This window comes from Zootoca vivipara, chromosome 3 (genome assembly GCF_965207765.1).
Source record: "Zootoca vivipara chromosome 3, rZooViv2.hap1.1, whole genome shotgun sequence".
NCBI classification, from domain to species: Eukaryota; Metazoa; Chordata; class Lepidosauria; order Squamata; family Lacertidae; genus Zootoca; species Zootoca vivipara.
Genome location: NC_142586.1, coordinates 74,177,677 through 74,198,637, shown reverse-complemented (window position 1 = coordinate 74,198,637; position 20,961 = coordinate 74,177,677). Strand labels below are relative to the sequence as shown.

Here is a 20,961-nt window from a genome sequence, read left to right as displayed (position 1 = left end):
TTATTATAGTTATATTTAGAGGTATAAGATAACATCTGGAGGGTAATTTCAAAACTGCAATTTCTGTAGGCCAGGATCCAAAATGTATTGTCAGTGCACCATGGCTGGTCATCTCCCCTGCCCAGGTACTCCTGAATTTCAGGAGATCATCACCCTCCATAGAAGGTGTGGGCAACCTTTGGTCCTCCCATTTCCCCCCCTGAAGTCCAACTTCCTCCATCCCTGGCCAGTGTAGCAGGAAGGGCTGCAGCCAGAAAAGAAAACTGACCATTTGCCCCATTTGCCTATCTCTTTGCACACAGTTCTTTTTGAATCTTCACCATAGAACATATTTTGTCATTATTATTTTTTTAAAAAATGCCTTAATATAATTTTATACATTGCGTGTTCTGATATTTACAGCTTTCTTGGTTTGAGTGGGAAAAAAATCTCACTTGTAGAATAATCCTGTTAAGTAGTTCTAAAAGGCACCCTCTTGGTACAAATAGATATATATTTTGAAGTCTGAAAAGTAAAACCTGACATATATTAGATTGCCTCAGAGGCATGTTACAAAGCCACCCTCTTGTGTAGATGGTATGCTTTCCAGATTTCCCCTTCCCCCGAAATCCAGCCACGCACACTGTATGTGTAGATTGGTTTTTGAGAGCAGAAACTGAATTTAAAAGAATAAAAAATGAAATGTTCAATATTTTATTATTGCCTTGGAGATTACCTAAGTGGCTTTTATGTTTTAGGTAGGAACTGTGGTGGAAGTAAGGAATCCAGATGGAACATATCAGGAGGCTGTCATCAACAAATTAACAGATGCTAGTTGGTACACTGTAGGTAAGGAAAAACAACTCCATTTTTCACCAATCCAAAAATTACAGGTCAGGAAAAAATGTTCTTTTTTTCTTCCATAATAAGTAGTGGAATTGAGTTCTGGTTTTTTATATTTAGTGGGTGTTTTCTTACTCTCAAAATTATCACTTTAATTGAAATCTATATATGGCTTCTTAAGAATATTCTTGGACTTGCTGCTTGACAACAACAGGCAGTAGGCATGGAGATGGGAAGGGAAAATGAAGAAAATATGGCAGAAGAAAAGAGAATAATGCAGATTTATGCAAATTGGTGGGTTTTTTTAGTTTTTAGTTTTAATTTTTTTTAGTTTTTAGTTTTAGTTTTTAGTTTTAATTTGAGATTATTCAACAACTTTTGAAAGGGTTTCCCCCACCTTTTGAAATTTTAAGAGTGTTCCCTGCCACACAAAAACATATAGTTTTATTCAAATCTATAATATTGAATAGTATTTACACTGCTGTTTTCTGTTACAACCACAACATGTGGGGAAAGTGTAGAATTTTTCTAATAAGATGTTCCTATTAATTTTCTGTCTAAGAAAGAAGGGGCAAGAAAAGGGGACCAATCGATTTTCAATGAGTCCTGTGGTACCTTAAAAAAGCCTAAAGACTTAACATGTGAGAAATCACAGAGTGCCTACTTCTTAGATGCAGGTTTTTCCAAGCCACATTTTTGGAGTTGATTTTAAATTAGAATTAATGATGAAACTATAGTTCTGGTTAGTAAGCTCATGCATTTAGGGCCTTCAGAATGATGATTTGTTTCCTCCTCCAACAGCCTTCATGACAAGTATGTATCACTTTAATATTGATGCCTACTAAGAAAAGATAACATTTCTCAAGATGCAAAACTTATTTGCATGCATTTCCAGAGTTAATTAATATTTCCATAAGCCTTGTTCCTTTTTTTAAAAAAATGAGTAAAGATTTCAGATTCATGGAGGGCTGGATAGGAAAAAATCCAGTAGATCTTTCTCCTGTAAAACACTGCCTAGCTTCCAGCTTACAAATTTGATTTTAAGACTGCAATGCAAAGTGTACTTATTTGAGAGTGAGCTCCACTTGAACTTACTTCTTAGTTTTGAGTAAACATCCAACATTTGTTTAACGAAGACTTTTCAGTAAGAAATCCAGCCTTTTACTTTTAATTAAAAATGCAACCAATATTACAAAGGCTGCTTTTGCACACAACTCAAGCATGAGCTGTGTGCTAGTGTTCCCATATCACTCCTCCTTTCTACAGTAGATAAACAAAGCACAAACAGTCAAGCTTAGAGGTACATACAAACCTGGGATTCTGATTTGCTTCACACAGCAAACTATGATTGCTATGCCAACAACAAAGCATGACCTTCAAGTTAATTGTTTTGTCTGGCTGAAACAAACCATGATCCCAGGTGTAGATTTTACACTGACCAAGCCTAAATTTGGCTTTTAATTGATTTTGTTTGCATTTCATTATATTTGTATAAAGCAATGAATGCATGCAAAAATAAATGAATATAATATAAATAACCTGTTGGTTTGTTTATCCACTTGTGGAAGGGAGAAGCAAAATGGGAACACTAGGGCTGTATGCATGAGCATGCACCCCATTCACAGTACTGTTTAATTGACCAAACCTTATGGCTTAGAAATATAGACAAATTTTTGGTCTGAAATAGTAACCCATCCAAAGAAAAGGAAATAAGTAACCAGCATCTGTTGATGCTATTCCTCACTCTTACTATTTTCTGTTTCTATTGCTTATTGCTATTTAGTCTTTTGCAGTTCAAAATAGTTTGAAATGTTAGAACTGAGTGAATGCAAAAAGGCGATTGAAGGGGAAGATCAAGCTGTACTCTCCATGTTCACCAGCAGTCTCTTTAAGCTGCAGTGGACTAGTCATAGGATAACAGAGTGAGCATTCTCCCACAAGGCTTCTTCTGTCTCCACACTTCTTTTTTAGTTTGATTTAAACATTACAAACAATAGTAAAAAAAAATTAAAAGTACCCTCCCATTTACCAAAGAAGAGATGGCCTATCACCATAATTCTCCTGGTGAATGGATTTGTAAAAGCTCTGTTTAGAGGCTGCATTTCTACCATAAATAAGTCCCCCCCCCCCCCCCAGTGGAGATGGATAACTAGTGTTATCCAGCATGCAAGCCAGATAAAATCCTCCAGCTATGTAACTAGGGAGACAACACCAAGAAAGAAAATGTATTTGAAGATTCTCTAGAAGCTGGACTAATTGAAACGAAGAACAAGAGAAAGACTGTGTCAATCCAAAAGCGGAGGAGGAGACACCAAACAACTTCAGTTTTTTTGTGCTTATAAGTTCTCCTAAAAGCAGCCCTCCAAGTATTCAAAGCCAAAATGGCAGTGGCAGCACAAGCCCACAATCATGGTTGGATATTACTGTTGAGATTCTCAAATGTTTGGAAGGGTTCTGAAAACAGTGAAGAATGTCATGCCATGAAATTTCAGAAGTTCTTTCCTGTCCATTGTCCAAATATCAGAGGATCACCTCATCATTTCAGCATTTCCTCCATTAAAGACATTAAACTAGCTAGCATCTCACTAAGGCAAAGTACAGGGGGTTATATTCAGGAAAAGGGAAACTCACTAAATTTTGGACTTCCAAAGAATCCTTCGTCATCTGCAGAAGTGCAGAAACTGCATAAAGACCCTATGCTCCTTAGTGACTGGATTTACATCATCTATACAGTTTACAACAACTATTCAAATAAGCAATAAGAACCATGTACAAATTTGAAATTGGAGATCATCAGCTAACTATTGCAGAAGATGCTTTCTTAATTGTCTGCATAAGGCTGACGGCAGATCTTACCAACAATAATAGTTGCAGATGACCAGTAGCCTTAACTCAGAGATCTGAGTTCTACTCAAGGTAGAAAAATTGTGAGGTTTGTGGACTTCAGGGTTACCCTTGATATGGAGCTTCCCATCCAGAAATCCAGTTGGGTCATCTAAACCACAAATGCTGATCTGAGCACATGGAAGGCCCACTACAAGGAAGCATTGATTTTGTGATCACTAGAGGATCTCAGAGGAGTATAATCTCAGGAGTATAAAACCTTCTAGAACTCAAGATGATCGGATTGGCTTTGTTCTACTTCTCTCACCTTCTACAGGAACATCATTTCCTGATCAAGATGGGCAGTCAAGGTCTGCATCAGGAGAAGGGGGACCCTTGATCAAAATTAGTCTGTACACAAAAAGGGACCCTAAGTACCTAAAAGGGGAAACAATCTCTAGACCTAGCAGATACTATTTGCTGATACACATGTCTACAAAAAGATAATGTAACACAGGAATAAACTCTTGAGTATTTTATTGATAAATTGGAATATTGTCCCTTACTGAGCCATCTCCAGACTCTGCTTTGCAAAACTCTCAAGAAGAAAAATACCTACACAACAAAATTGCAACAAACATTAAGATTGCAAGAGTTTCCCATTATTAACATTTTATCCTTTTATGAAATATTGAATGACAAAGTAAATCTTAATGCTTTGACTGACTAATATGGGGAATTATTATTAGTGATGGTCATTGAAACTGGTGACTGGGAGCGGCCGCTGTGACCACATAACACCGGCCTTGAAAGATCTACATTGGCTCCCAGTACGTTTCCGAGCACAATTCACCTCAAGGAGCGTCTCCACCCCCATCGCTCTGCCCGGACACTGAGGTCCAGTACCGAGGGCCTCCTGGCGGTTCCCTCGTTGCAAGAAGCCAAGTTGCAGGGAACCAGGCAGAGGGCCTTCTTGGTAGTGGCGCCCGCCCAGTGGAACGCCCTCCCATCAGCTGTCAAAGAGAAAAACAGCTACCAGATTTTTAGAAGACATCTGAAGGCAGCCCTGTTTAGGGAAGCTTTTAATATTTAATCAATTATTTTATTTTATTTTTCTGTTGGAAGCCACCCAGAGTGGCTGGGGAAACCCAGCCAGATGGGCGGGGTATAAATTATTATTATTATTATTATTATTATTATTATTATTATTATTATTTATTGAAAAGAGATCAAAGAAGTATTTAGACGCCAGTTTAAATAATAGGATTATGGGCTCCATGGAGCATTGGCTTGATTTTGGATGCTGTAATCTTATAAGTTGGAATTGTAGTTTCAAGTTGATAGGTCATTTAGAAGAATGTGCTCTTAGAGTACTGTCTAAGTGCATGATATAAATATTGGTTGGGAATTTGTTGAATGAGCAGAAAGTGCTTTTGTCCACAGATAGGCAGGTTGCTGATCTTTTCTGGATGCATCCACTTGTCAAATTGTGCTCCAGGGGATCCCTTGACCTTTCATGAATTTCTTTTGGGGAAGGAGGAGGATTTTAGTAAGGAACCGGGGAGCAGAAAAGCCTGTGAATCGTAGTCCTTTGGATCCTGGTCACTTAATTTGAATTCTATAAAAAATATTGCCAGATGACACAAAAAAAATAGGCTAATAATTATTTTACGTTCTGCTACTGCAATTGGTTATACGGATAACTAATGGTTTTGTCCTTAGAAAGTTCATAAATTATGCCTAATGGATTACAATGAATTTATAGTAATGGGCAAAACCTATTTAAAAGTGAAAGAGAATGCCTTGAGTTCTTTGTTGATTTACTTCAATAAATAGCTTGGCCTTCATCAGTTTGTCACTGATCAAACCTCTTAAGAGTATTATGCCTTGCATAGGCGTTGGTTTCATTAAACATACAATTAAAAATTATATATACGCATGCACAGACACATTTTTTAAATTTGTACACTCTGTTCGATATGTTCCTGCCATACTTTGGGTAGATGCCAAAGCACATTTATGAACAGTTAATTCTTAGTTACTGTTTAAGTGAATAGGACTTAAATTGTACTTGGGTCTCTACTGAATCAACTTTAAGTCATAAAACAAGATTTGCTTGCTTTTTATTGTAATTGGACAAATAGATTAATTGTATTTCCTTTTTATGTTTGGTAACAGTATTTGATGATGGAGATGAAAAAACTCTTAGACGTTCTTCGCTTTGTCTGAAAGGAGAGAGACATTTTGCTGAAAGTGAAGTAAGTATTCTGATTTAATGAGAAGTAGCTTCTTTTTATAGATCCATGCCATTCTGAATTTTATTTAGTTATGCTGAAGGAATGTGGCATGTTCTTATAAAGTTATCCCACCAATTAAAGTAACTTGACTTACTGAAAATAATGGACCATGATGTGAGCCTAAGAAATCATTACCACTTATTGAGGAGACCTTGCTGTTGAAGTCATATGCTCATGCTACCATGTCTTGAGCCAAAATATCTTTTACTCCCAGATTAGTTTTTTGTAGAATGGAAAGTGGAGCAGGGAAGATGTGCCATTTGTACAATACAAATTTTAACATAAATTATGCTTAAATGTGTTTGCTTTCAATGGTGGTAATGTGTATGTTAAATGTATACAAGCATACTTATGTAAATCAGACTTAAAACAAATAGCTAACATCAGCATGTCCACAGGACAAATAAATTCTACGGTATAACAGGAAACCCAAGCATTTAATTAGCTGTGAAAACGTATATAAGCTATAGTCTCTCTACACTTTGATGTGTTTGTGTACACCAGGCATGTCAAACTTGCGGCCCTCCAGATGTTTTGGCCTACAACTCCCATGATCCCTAGCTAGCAGGACCAGTGGTTGGGGAAGATGGGAATTGTAGCCCAAAACATCTGGAGGGCCGCAAGTTTGACATGCCTGGTGTACACCTTTCTACACCATGGTAACCTGGTAAGTAACTCCAAAGTCTATGAATTTGCAACTGAAAATTGCTAACATGTGTGGCTACCTCTCCAGAAAAATAAAAAAATGCATAAGCAACTGAGAACTGTTGCTCTTCACAGTGCAATCTTATACATGTCTACAGTACAGTACTCAAGAGTAAGTCCCATTGAGTTCAATGAGCCTTACTTCCAGGTGTGTGGATGAATGTAGCCCTTAATCCAGGCATTCCCAAACTGTGGCACTCCAGATGTTTTGGCCTACAACTCCCATGATCCCTAGCTAACAGGACCAGTAGTCAGGGATGATGGGAATTGTAGTCCAAAACATCTGGAGGGCCAAAGTTTGGGGAAGCCTGCCTTAATCTATTCCCAGACTCTAATTCAATGCTGTTTATGTCATATTTTGGAATTTCTGCAGCAACAGTGATTTAAAAAAGGATGTTGCTGCTGTTTAGCATAGTGAGAAGCAGATATTTTAAAATTTCTCCTAAGATGGATCCCTAGATGCATTGTATCCCTACAACCCTGCTCTTATTTGCTTTCTAATTATTTCCTCTTGATGGTTCTTCATCCTGCTGCAGAGGGCAGCTGATGCCATTGAGAGTGCTGTAGAATCAAAAGTTAAATAGAGGGTGTGGGGGAGAGAAAACAGGAATGACTGTACTTACACATTTGTGTCCAAATGTTAGGTATTTTGATAGGCAGATTATATTGTTCAGTGCTGCTCCTTCCAATCTCTGGCATGCTCTTCCTAGAGAGCCTCACCTGACACCTACATTAATGTCCTTTTGACTCCAGGCAAAACATTCCTGTTCTCCCAGGCCTTATAGCATCATTTGTTATTTATTTCTTAATATAATTTCTTCCAGTCACTGCAGAGAGATGATTATTTGATCAGTTTTAGCTTTTGTTGGGGATGAATCTTGTCAACATGCTAATTGAATTAGTTGCTGGTGGCTGGTTTACATCTGTTTTATGCTGAGTTGGATTTTATGACTGGATTTTATTGCTGAAGTATTGCTGGGCCGGTTTTATTGTTTTATAATTGAATTTCTTTGTTTATAATTTTGTTTCTTTTGCTGTTGTATGTTGCCTAGAGACTCATAACTGAGAATTTACTTTTTTAAAAAAAACTTGTAAAAGGCTATGGAAAGCACTTCCAAAATTTTGTTGGAATTGCCTACCATCCAAATGCTCTGTTTAGACTTCTTGTGTGCTCGTTTCTCCTTCTGCTGCATGAGGACTTCTGCCAAGTGTAGTTTCACTTTCAAAGAATCTTGGCTTAGCATTATGTCTGGGCCAGGAATCTTGGGTTACAACATATTCTGGTCAGTCTCAATAAATCCATGGTTTGAAGTTGGCTTGTTTGGCAGTTAGTTACTTTTTGTTCTAAACTAGAATTCATGATTTTATAAATTATGCTAAACCCAAATTGATTTTTTGGGAGGACACCCTCCTGACTGTGCAGGAGGAAAATGAGGAAGCATTTCTCTCAAGCCATTGGAGCCCTGTCCATATAGCACTAAACTGTGGTTTAGCATTATGTATAATCTGAGCCATTGCCTACTCCAGAAGATCACTTTTCAATTTAATTTAATTGCAGGTTTCAGTACTGTGTAATGCATTCATTAATATTCAGACATACTTTGTTGATGAAAATTCCTGAGTCAGTTCAAATGGTGATAAATGTAATGTATTTTTTCAACAGACACTAGATCAGCTCCCACTTACTAACCCTGAACATTTTGGGACTCCTGTCATAGGAAAGAAAACAAATAGAGGAAGGAGATCTAATCACATGTAAGTTGTTTTTGTTTGTAATTGTTTGTTGATTTGTTATTATCTTAATTTTTAGCAGGTAATTTGAAGTTGGTAGAAATGTACTACATAATTTAAACCTAAAATGCTGTTATGTGGCCCAATGTGTATTGGAAACAGGACATAAGGGCTATTTAAAAAACCCAGACAAATTTGTTAATGGAATGGGGCAAGGCCACAGCTGGCCCACTGTATCTTAGAGTGACATAAGAAGAATCCTACTGGGTTAGAGTAAAGACCTATCTTGTCCAGCATACTCTTTCCCACAGTGGACAATAAGGTGCTTTAGGGTAACACAAAAAAGACATAAACACAACAAAACTATTTTTCTGTTTCCTAGTGACTAGTACTCAGAGGCATACTGCTTCTGAACCTAGAAGTTTGGCCATTTCTAAAAAGATCTTGCATGAGTTCCTCATTTTAAAACTATCAAAGCCAGTGGCCATCATTAGATATTGTGGCAGTGAATGCCCAGTCATAAGTAAGATATGTCTATATAAGGAGGTACTTTTTAGACAGTCCTGAATCGACTATTCGTTATTTTTGGAGGTTGGCTTCATGTTCTGGTAGTTGTATGGTAGAATCAGCCTTGAACTCCTAATGTAAGTACAACTTTCCCCTTGTATTTAGTAGTGGGCTTAACAGAGGCTACTCTGTTACTACAAGAAAGAAGATTCCACCTAAACATTAGGAAGAACTTCCTGACAGTAAGAGCTGTTCGACAGTGGAATTTGCTGCCAAGAAGTGTGGTGGAGTCTCCTTCTTTGGAGATCTTTAAGCAGAGGCTTGACAGCCATATGTCAAGAATGCTTTGATGGTGTTTCCTGCTTGGCAGGGGGTTGGACTGGATGGCCCTTGTGGTCTCTTCCGATTCTATGATTCTATGATTCTTTTCTAAGTCTGCCATACTTGCTTGTACTACTGGATATGGGAATTGGATCTTGCCGTTCTTCTTTATTTGAATATGTTTTTGTTGTAGACTATATGGTGGGCATTGCGCACATTCAGAAAAAAGTGGGGGTAGTCATTGATATCAGATTATGGATATAGGTTATGGGGGGGCAGAGGTGACAGAGATGCTATTCTCTGAATTTTAACTCAGCAGATCAAACATTGAAATAGAAGCATAATTGCAAATGTAATGAAGCACCTATATTAGTCTTTTTGTGTGTGTTTGCATATGGCAAAACACTGTTTGTATATTTTTTTCAAAAAGTTGCAAAGATGTACCAGAAACCTTTCCACTGAAGAATCCTTTCCAAGTGCACTGTGAATACAAGCACTTCGATAATGGCTTATTCTTGACTAGTCTTGGTTCTTGTTAATAGTACAGTGGTGCCTCACTAGACGTATTTAATTCGTTCCAGGACTCAATTCGTCCTACGAAAAATTCATCTAGCAGGTCGCGGTTTCCCATAGGAATGCATTGAAACTTAATCAATGCGTTCTATGGGCTCCGGGGGACTGGCGGCGGGGAAGGCAGGCAAGCAGGCACTTGCTCTCTTGCCTGTCTGCCTTCCCCAGCCAAGAGAGCTGTGTGCCAGGCGGCGGGAGGGGGGAGAAGCGGGGGAACGGATAGTTCCTCCGCTTCCCCCCCACCCGACAGAGCCGGCCGGCGCTGCTTGCCAAGGCTTGTTAAGCAGCACCCGCTGCGCTTCGGCACTGGGGGACGGAGCCGAAGCGCGGCGGGTGCTGCTTGAAGCCCTGGCAAGCAGCGCCCGTCACTCTTCAGATCCGTCCCCCGGAGCCTTTCCCCCACCCCGCCTGTCACACGAAGATTTGTGGGCGCTGCTTGCCGGGGGGGCTTGTCAACCCCGGCAAGCAGCGCCCTCCGATCTTCGGCTCTGTCCCCCGGCTGTGTGACAGGCGGGGTGGGGAAAAGGCGGAGGAACGATCCGTTTCTCTGCCTTTCCCCCACCCCGCCCGACAGAGCCGGGATTGCTTCTCCCCCCTTCTTCCCGCGCTAGTGTTCCGCTAGTCTCTGCTGGTTGCCCCTCACTGCTCGTGGCAACCGGCAGAGACCAGCAGAACACAAAGGGGAACCAGTTGCAGCGCGGGAAGAAGGCAAAGGAAGATCAGCTGAGAGGCACTGACAGCTCATCTTCCTTTGCCTTCTTCCAACGCTACAGCTTGTTCCCCTTTCGCTAGAGGAATGCCCTGTAGGTTTTGTGATCAGAGGTTCGCAAGATGAAGCGGTGGCCATAGAAAACCTCGTCGTCTTGCAAGGCAACCTCCGATCGCAAAACCTATTCGTATAGTGAAAAATTCATCTAACAGGGCATTCGTCTAGCGAGGCACCACTGTACTGTTAAAAGTTTTGTGTCATCTGTACTCTCCTCTCATTTTCAAACACAATGTATTTGTAGTTGGTTTTAATATAGCTTGAAATCAACAGGTTTTTCTTTTACTTGCTACTTTGTTTGTATCGGGATTCTTAGTGAGACTTGCATAGCTTTGGGAACAAGACTGATCCCTTTATTTCCAATAATTAATAATAATGACATATGTATTTTGTCCAGTTACTTGCCTCAAATGGTTAACCAGTTAAACTGTCAGGTTCTAGCTATTAACTTGCTCCTCTCCTCTGATTGGATGACAACCCACCCAGCCCTGGTAGGTTTCTGAGTCACTAAGAGGCTGACCATCATATGTGAATTCGTCCTTCACATACGGATTTAAAAAGTGGTGGCTACCATTTGTTACTTGCTCGCAATTCCGCTCAGAACAATACTATGTGATGTAGTGTCATTCCAAGGGCATTATGAGGAACATGGTGGCTACCAGCATGGAAGATAGCTTTCACACCCTGGGAGACTGCTATCACTGTACCATCACTGTTGGGGGTTGGGAAAGAACAAAAAGAGAGAGTGAAAGAGATGGACCCTATAGCAGTCCCCACTTCCCAAAATTCAAGCCAAAGTTCATTTGTAGTTTGACCCTAATCAAAATTCTGAACTATATAGCACAATTTAACTTGGAGCTCTTTTCCTTATAGCCCAGAGGAAGAATCTTCCTCATCCTCAAGTGATGAAGATGAAGATGACAGAAAACAAACTGATGAACTGTTAGGAAAAGTTGTTTGTGTAGACTACGTTAGTGTGGATAAAAAGAAAAACCTCTGGTTCCCAGCTTTGGTAAGTGTTTCACTTTTATATTGTTTAATAGCTTTATTTTGAAGAGAGTAAAATGTACCTAGAAATTATATTTTGCACTTTGAGATATTCCTCTTTCATAATTTAAAACCACCTCGTTAAACAAATAAGGTCAGAATAGTTTTACTATGTACAATTCGTTTGAGCACACAGGGCAGTAAAGTGCATATATTGTAAAAACTGTGCAGTTTAATAACCCGTAAGTGCCAAGTCAGTCTGTATACAATAAAGCAGATTTTTTTAAAGAAAACAAACAAACAAACAAAAGTAAAACAGAGCACTGCTTCTTTTCTTTTTACCTATTTCATGGTCCCTATTAATTTCCGTGCTATTAGTCCAGCTTCCAATTGCAGAGGAAGGTCAAAGGCAAAAGCTGCTGTATTGTTCCTATTTTATGCTACAAAACATACAGATTGCTGGATCTGTATTCCGAAGTGGTGTACTAGTTGCTAGGGAGAAACAGCAGCAGTGGGCTACTATTTTCATTCCCTCCCTGTGGGCTTCCTGAAAGCATCTGGCTAGCCATGGTTAGGAGAACAGGCTAGACTAGATTGACCCTGAGTCAGGAATGTTTTTATCAATCCTTTTACTGCATGGAATTCTTTTTACACTTACTTACTTGAGAATATTAACATTTTTAAAATAAAATGCTCCCTTCCCCAAAATTGTGTAAATCATGTCATATTAATTACAAACATTTAAGTGGTCGCAGATAGAAAACTTGTTCATAAATTTTAATGAATATTTGCAGAACTGTAAATGAGATCCTAAACTGTACAGATGACATTAAATAAATCATCATTATTTTTAATTTATTGTTTTGGCTTTCAAAAGCAATGCACATGTCACAGCCATTATAAAGGAATGGCTGAAGCATGAAATTTGCACCATAAAGTCACATTTTTAGAAACTGAAATAAGGCAAATCAAAGATCTTAGAAGCAATGTGCCAGTTTTAAATAGGGAAGGTAATTTAACAAGTGGCTTAATTCATATGATGTGAGTGAAATTGCTGAGCAATTTAAAACTCTTTGTGAAATCAGTGTTGAAAAGGGGTCCACAAATTTCTTCCTAGCTTACTAACCCACCGTTATTTGTGTTCACCACTGATCCATCTCCTTCCCCAAGTCCTCTAGAACAGTGCTCCCCAACCTTTTTATCGCCGTGGACCAGTCAACGTTTGATAATTTTACTGCGGCCCGCTGAGGGGGGGCCATTGATTGTTTTGTGGCCCGCCGAGGGGGGGCGTTGATTATTTATATTTTATTTAGATTGTTTTGATTTAATAATTTTAATTTAATTTTATTTAATGTTCCTTGGGCGGCCCAGTACCAATTGATCCACGGACTGGTACTGGTCCGTGGCCCAGGGGTTGAGGACCACTGCTCTAGAAGACTCTGAAGAGAGGAAAGATTGGTATCTCAATTGCTGCTGGGCTTTTCAGAAACATAGGCAGCAAGGGGCTTCTGCCTTCTCTCACTTTTGCACCAGACACTGAGGAAGCAGTTTAAAGGAGCATCACTTCTTTCTCTGAAGCTCTGTGGGAAATGAGATGAAAGGGCTCTCCCCCAAGTCCTCTGTGCACACAGAGGATAAGAGTTTTTCTGCACTGGTCCAGTAAAATGCTTCTGCTGTGCTGCACAGACCAGAAACAGTTCTCTTCGCAGAGCATTAATCAAGCACAGCGGCTGGATTCTTGTTGGGGTAAAACTTTGTAGCTTTGCAGCAGAAACGACCCACGGAAGCCCAACTTTCTACAGACAGGTTTATTGCAGACAGATAACAGAAACACCTCCAGAGCTTTCAGACATGACTGCTCCACACCCCACAGGCAAACAAAACAAACGCTCTATATATACTGAGCATCTTAACAACTTAACGACTTAAGATAAGATATCTTTATTGTCATTGTCCCCTTGCAGGAACAACGAAGGTTGCTACATCCACTCAGATAAAGCATTCCGCATAATCCAAAATTTAACAACTTAAATCACATGACCTTGCTAATTTGCCAGCGTCTTAGGTTTAAAGCCCTAACAGAGGACTCAGGCAAGTGTGTGCGTACCTTTTATCTCACTCAGTACTGGACTTAAAGAGAAGGTAGAATGCAAGTCCTGTCCTCCTTATTGCTTCTGTTTCTTCAAAGCCCACTGCAAAATAAGACAACATCATCTCCCCTGAATTCTCTGCACAGGTCAGAACACTTGGAGAGGAACAAAGCCTTGTTTTTCATGCATGTCACAATGGAAGACAGCTTTCACACAAGTTCTCTGAAGTTTTCAGAGAACTCTGGGAAGGATTTTTGTGTGTGCTGAGCATCCATGACAGGGGCAGTCCGTCACCTCTGTGACCATTTTCGGACTCTAGAATATGAACACAAAAAATATCTTCGTTGAAATATCTCAGAATGGTACCAAAATATTGATATAAAATATTTTAAGTATTTCCTTTCTTTTTACGCAGGTGGTTTGTCCAGACTGCAGTGATGAAATTGCAGTGAAAAAGGATAACATTCTGGTTCGTTCTTTCAAGGATGGCAAATTGTGAGTAGAAATACTTCCAGTGTCGTTATTTATACCAACTAGCTAATACAATCTGTCATTTCTGCTCACTGACATGACATATATAGGGCTTTATTTTTAAATGCCAGTAAAAGGGAGGGGCAGGAAGCACAAACCAACTGTTCATTCTACCTTCTACCCCACTCATGTCACTTACATAGAGTGGCTAGCATGTGTGTTAGGAATCAGGTTGCAATTTTGTGCAGCTGCATAAGTTGAAGGGTGGCCGCTTTACATACTTGTTCTATATGTCAAAGTTTGTTTTTGTGATGGACAATTTCTAAATAGTCTCTTCTTGATTTGGTTAACATGTCTGTGTATCAGTGATCACTATGACACAGTATTATTTCAGCTGGCTTCAAAACAGTGTAAATGGCGGGCCCATTTCTGACCTAATTCATGCCACTTTTTCACTTGAGAAGAATTTCTTTTCTTTAAGAAAGTTGCAACAAGGAAATGTCAGTCTTGTCTCCTTTTATAAAGTCATTTTCTCCCTTCACTTGAGAGGCAGACATTCCTAGGTGGCTTAGGTTCTGCCTCTGGAAGGCAGGAATGAGGAGCCATTTTTTGAGAGGTCTGAACTACTCACCCGTCTCTCATTTGTCTTCTTGCTTGACACAAGAAGGCAGGGTTTTTGTAAGGATTGCGCTGTTAAGCAGCTGCCATGGATACACTTGTCTGTTCCCACTGCTTTCCACTCACAGAAAGCTTGGATTGAAAGCTCTTGCACAGAATTAAATCTGCTCTGGTAATGGACCCAGGAATCAGTACCTTCTTGATACTCTTGCTAAATGAACATAATAACAGCAGACAAGGTTTATATTAATTATAATGGTTGTGGACCTTGTTTTTTAAAAAATACCAGGATGGTATGTTTGATCCATGGATGGAAAGAATGATTTGTTATTTAAAGTGTTTTAATTTTTTTGTTTTAAAAGTTTTGTAATACTGTATTATTATTATTATTATTATTATTATTATTATTAGCTCTTCTGTACCAAGGAAAGATGTTCGAGAAATTAGTGACTCTTCACCAAAGCCTGATGCTGCATTAAAGCAAGGTAAAGACAATATAGAATTAAGAAAAGATAGCATTTTTCAGCTGAATTTGGCTAGAAATCTGGCACAGACTATGAGGGGCAGCTGTGCTACCCAAACATGAGTGTGCTACATGTCCCACCAACTGCTAAACAATTCCTACCATACTTTCCTGCAGTTCAGCCCACTCACAGTTGCTCTTTCCTGCTCTACCCCAGAAAGCTCCTCTTATTAGCCATGATAGCTAAATGGAACCTTAATGTTCTCTGGTAGTATACTTTTGAATTGTATACTCACTGAGTACACTCAGTGAATACTGGATGCTGGGGACAAACAGCAGGGGAATTTGTTCATTTCACGACCTGCTTATAAGTTTCGCACTGGTATTTGACTGACCAATGTTGGCAACAAGAGTGCTAGACCAAATAGAGATGAGTGACTTGCCCAAGGCTTCAAAGAAAACATCAGGCAGAAACCGAGTCTTAAACACCAGACCACTTCCGTGTTCTCACATTTGTTGCTGCAAAAACCATTTTAAAGAAGGTGAATGACTGAAGCTGAGGGATGGGTGACTTACCCAAAACCAGAACCTAAGTATAAGGAAGAGCTGGAGTTGCCTTCCTTTTTGGACCAGGGAACACATTTTGAATTTTGAAAGGGTTCTGTCATAAGATGGCTGCCTTAGGGGTGTGAGCAAAGCACAAAATGGCTACCATGGGGAGCATGGCTTCACACAAAATTAGACAGAGTGCTTAACCCGTTGAATTTCTGCATAGAAAATGAGACAGAGGCCGGAAAAGTGCATTAAAGGGGAGTGGAAGCAACAGCTCTCTAGGACCCCAGGATTCCTACTGGCCAGTATCAATCACTTCACACATTGACTAAAACACTTGACGAGGTGGGAGAGCCAAGCTTGCTCATTTTACAGAAATTCATTAGAAGAGTGTTCCTGCCTATTTTGCTTCATAGGTATGTTTCTAGCAGGGCTAGAGACTTGCTTAAAAAGAAAGAAAGAAAGTTCAGTCTGGGGCCCCTGTTTGGGAGCACAAATGAAGACTCTTGTGGGTGCCATGGCACTCACAGGCTCCAGGCTGGTGTCCCCTGAGGTGAGCCCGAGTAAGTTCACCTCCAAACTTCCCAGTTAAATTTCCCTTTAATTAGGTTACCTCCCAAATCTGTTCCTCTTCAGCTAATTTACACCACATACATTCATCCCTTGGGCATTCACAGAAAGAAAGAAAAACTCAATGCATCTTTCATCTGTGCTTTCCCAAAGCTCCTGTACAGGAGGGGTGGGGAATCTGTAGCCCTCCAGATGTTACTGGACTCCAACTCCCATCAGCCCCAGCCATTATGGTCAGTGGACAGGGATGATGGTTGTAGTAGCCCAGCACCAGCTGGAGTGCCACAGGTTGCCCCCCCCCCCCCGTGAACTATTAGCAGTCCTCTATTCCAGCCTGCAGTGCAGCTCAAGAACGACGACAAAAAGCATGAAATTTCAGACTGGCAGCTGTTCTCCAGTCAGCAGCCACCTGATATGCTGGTTCTGTCTGGCTCCATTAGATCTCTCCCACACAGCTCCTTCACGTTATAACCATACAGGCAGTCTCTGGCTTTTGCTATAGGGACAGCCAGGAGATGAATCCTGCAGACAACCTCTGAGCCCAGTTGGGATCTTTTTATTTTATTTTCTCTTTTAAAAAAAGCAACCCCCAAATTGTAATATTAGAGAAGGGGTAAATAGGGTTCAGCTGAATTTTCATTACTTATTCTTTTCATGTGTTTGAAATATGTACACATTGCCTCTCAGTTATAATTTCTGAGGGTGCTAATAATCTAATTGAACTAAGAGGAACAAAAACAAACACCATACAAGACAAGCGTCATTAAATACCATCATTAAAGACCATGTTAAATACCATCTTAAATAGCTTTAAAAACAGCCAGAAGGAAACAGCTGAGTGATACCTCACTTGTAAAAAAAATAAAAAATAAAAACCTGTGCAAACTGTAGTATCTCTAGCTGGCAGCTGAAAGCTATCAGAATTTGCTAGGCTAATGGACAGGGAGTGAGTTTCATAAATGAAGTGCCACAACCGAAAAGGTCCTGTCCTTCACTGCCACCCACCATACTTCAGGAAATGGGACATTGTGAACAGGGTGTATTATCCTAATACTCAGACATGTTTTGATGGAAATTTGTGGTTTTTCATATACCCTGATCCCAAGCCATTTAAGGCTTAATAAGTCAAAGCCAGCAGCTTTAATCATGTACAGAAATAAATAGGCATAGTGATCTTTTTTTTCAAGTAGTGACAAGGTATGTTCCCTGCTATTTGTGGCAATTAACAGGTATGCTTGCTACTCAGAACTAACTGAAGTTCCAAGTGTCTTCAAACACATCATAAGTGTCTTCAAACCCATCTAGTGGCCAGATCCCACCAGAATTTGTTATATGACCCACAGAGCATTCATTTGCAAGACCAGATCAATAGCCACACCCAGGCTGCAGACTTGATCCTTTAGAGACCCAAGTGCAACTCCATTCTAAACAGGGCAAACTGTATCAAGACAGAGAGCACTTTTAATTTTGTATATTTATAAAACTATACCATTATTAGCGTATAAGGTAGTGAGAGGTGAGCTGTGATTAAATGAGCACATGGCAGTACTTTGATGCACAAAAGTTATGAACTTATACCAGCGGTTTGTCATGGCTGATGGACTTGTGGCTCCAAGCCAATCTGCTAAAGGTTTCTTGAAAGTAATATAATAGTGTCTAGCTATAGCAGATAGTTTTGTAATGCTGAAAGCATAGATGGTGAATGTGCTTACTGTGAGATGTTAGCCAAACTCCTTTAGAACAAAGGTGGGCTTTTTATTTCTTAGGGTGAGGGAAATCCCATGTTCAAATAAAAGTAGGATCACTTCACACACTTACCATCTTTTCCCCACAAGGAAAAGGCATATGGCCTGCACCAGTACGTTCCCAAGGAGAAAACTTGAACACGTCCCATTTCTCTTTTTTTTGTGTTTTGCCAAACTGGCCTATTTTTTGTTTAGTTTTTTTTTTTTTACATGCAGGAACAAACTAGACATTCAGTGCTAATAAGTTTCATTCAATTTACAGCTTTTGATCAAGCCTTAGAATTCCGTAAAAACAAAACCGTTCCCGGTAACTGGAAGACTGAGTTGAAAGAGGAAAGCTCCAGTAGCGAAGCAGAAGAGGAGGAGGAAGATGAAAAAGAAAAGGAAGATAACAGCAGCGAAGAAGAGGCAAGTACAGCACTGTAATTTGGTTGAGCCATGGAATTTTCCCCGTTTGGAGTATATTGATTGTTGAATTACAGTAGTGGCACAGACAATATCAACCCTTTTATTACATTGTCTTTAGCATACCTCTTACTTGTATATTGTCCTTATTTGTGAACCCTGATTAGTCTACGAAACCAGTTTTCTTTATGTAACAAAGAAAACTAGTGTGTGATCAGCGTGAACTTCTGCAAGGGGGAAAAACTACCGTGTTTCTCATATTATAAGTCATGTCTTATAATCTTTTTTTCTTTTCCATAGGTTTATTTTCGGGGGGTGTCTTATTATTTTTTTAAAAAAATACAGTATGGTACCTCCCCTGTCCGGCGCCCGGAACTGGCTGCTGCTGCGCTGCTGCGCGCGTTGTCGGCGCTTCAGCAGGGCACGCTGCTGGGTCCCGCCGGGTCGGGGCTTCACGCGGCGCGCGCTGAGGCTCTTGCCGGATCCCGGCTCGGAGCAGCGCGCGCTGCGGCTCTTGCTGCGTCCCGCAGCGCCAGCGCCAAGCGCCAACCCAGCAGCGAGACCGGCGGGGACCTGCAGCGCGCGCGACAGGAAGAGGAGGGACCAGCGAGTGGCAGCCGCGGCGGCCAATGAAGGCTCGGCCGGGTGTTTTTTGTCGTTGTAGCTGCGTCCCGCTGCGTCCCTCTTCCTGTCGCGGCTCGGCGCCCGGAACTGGCGGCTGCTGCGCGCGTTGTCGGCGCTTCAGCAGGGCACGCTGCTGGGTCCCGCCGGGTCGGGGCTCCACGCGGCGCACGCTGAGGCTCTTGCCGGGTCTCGCCGCCGGGTCGGGGCTCGGAGCAGCACGCGCTGAGGCTCTTGCCGGGTCAGCGCTTGGCACGGTGCATGCTGCTGGACATTTTGGAGGGGCAGCAGCAGCCGATTCCGGGCGCTTACAGGCATCTTCCTCTTCCATGGCGCCATCCAGACCTGCTCCCACCACTACGGCTTATTTTTGGGGTATGTCTTATATTTCTTCAACTCAGGAAAATCCTGCCATGGCTTATTTTGTAGGGATGACTTAAAATATGAGAAACACGGTACTAACGGATGGTATATGACCTATATGTTGCAATTTTATTTAAATTAAAGAAATAGGCAGGATGATTGTGGTAATGAGTGTGCTTGACTGGAATAAAGAAGGGACATTATCTCTTATTTGGGTTTGTAAAAAAAAAGAATGTTGTGCTGATACCATAGCTTTTAGGGATAAGACATTGAACTAGCAGCATATACGAGTAGGGGGGAAATCAGTCACACACACCATGATCTGCAAACCCTGCACAGGCATGCATTGAATGGCTAAGAATCCTCCTTAATATTAACTTTGTGTTTTGCTAAATCCCGCTTCTAACATGCATGATTAACTGTAACATCAGCAACATCTGCTTTTCTGAATTTTTTCTGGAGTTGTTTTGTTGGTTTACAAAGAAGAAGGAAACTTTAAAAAGTACAACCCAAAAACCCACCTCCCTCAAAATGGTGCTAAAATATATGTGGAACATCCGTGGAAATGAGTTAGTTTATCTTTCTGCAAAAGTTGCCATCTCCACAATGAAATATTTTTGTCTTGGAGAGGAAAATGGAATTTCAGTTTGACTGAATAACAGATAACAAATTTCAATTAATTTGTTATTTCAAATTTGCTTTATGTTTTTATTACGGCACTTTAAGACGGCAGCCCTATATACACTTATTTGGAAGCAAGCCCCATTCAATTTTCTTCTGAGTAGACATGCAGAAGATTATGCTATAAGTATGCATTTATTTGTATTTTGATGGCTCCCCATAGTGAAACTAAACGTTTTGCAATTAAAATACACTTATAACAGTTATTAGTGTAAGATACAGAGAAATGACATTTGCCTTCAAAGCCAAAGTACCGAAGCATTATGTAATGGTTCCTGAACTTTTAAAATATAAATGTAATTCCCTGCAGTACTTTTTAAAGAAAACTGTGGCGATTAACAGGGCAATCTAACATGCTTTTGTTACCGCATTGTTTAAATTAGGAAGAAATAGAACCCTTTCCAGAGGAAAGAGAAAACTTCTTACAACAACTCTATAAATTCATGGAAGACAGGGGTAAGCATGTCATTATATTTATCATATAGTTTGTTTTACGATATAGGGGATGTAGTACAGTACGAGAATGTAGTACATCCCTGAAAACTTGTCTTGTTGCTTTTCATAAAGTGAGTTTCAAAACTCATTTGGGGTTTAAACCATGGTCTCCTAGGTCCTAGTCCAGGGGTGAGGAACCTCTGGTCAAATGTGACTCTTCAAGCCTCTCTAGCCTTTGGGTGGCCTGCCAGGCCACACTGGCCTTGTTTCAGATCCTCCTATGGTGCTTTTTCCCTGGCTGGAATGTATCCTTGAACTCTGATAATTATTCTCCCTTGCTTGGATGGAGGATAGCGAGGGGTGTTGTGCATTTGTTTAGAAGCTAACCTACTGTACAAAGATAAATTTTACATCAGTG

The 20,961-nt window shown here is 40.4% G+C and overlaps 1 protein-coding gene across 10 annotated transcripts in view; it reads left to right on the top strand.

Moving 5' to 3' along the window:
* The window catches only part of ARID4B (AT-rich interaction domain 4B), an 88,228-nt gene that overhangs the window by 34,991 nt on the left and 32,276 nt on the right, over positions 1–20,961 (top strand). For 8 of the 10 annotated variants that reach the window (XM_035108414.3, XM_060272856.2, XM_035108413.3 and 5 more), the window contains exons 5-12: positions 738–828; positions 5,824–5,903; positions 8,311–8,402; positions 11,416–11,554; positions 14,035–14,114; positions 15,120–15,193; positions 18,301–18,446; positions 20,492–20,564. In XM_035108414.3, the coding sequence (XP_034964305.3) occupies positions 738–828; positions 5,824–5,903; positions 8,311–8,402; positions 11,416–11,554; positions 14,035–14,114; positions 15,120–15,193; positions 18,301–18,446; positions 20,492–20,564 (775 nt within the window). Of the gene's footprint in view, positions 1–737; positions 829–5,823; positions 5,904–8,310; positions 8,403–11,415; positions 11,555–14,034; positions 14,115–15,119; positions 15,194–18,300; positions 18,451–20,491; positions 20,565–20,961 lie in introns of all 10 variants that reach the window. The other 2 variants (XM_088666446.1, XM_088666440.1) reach the window with 1 other exon arrangement.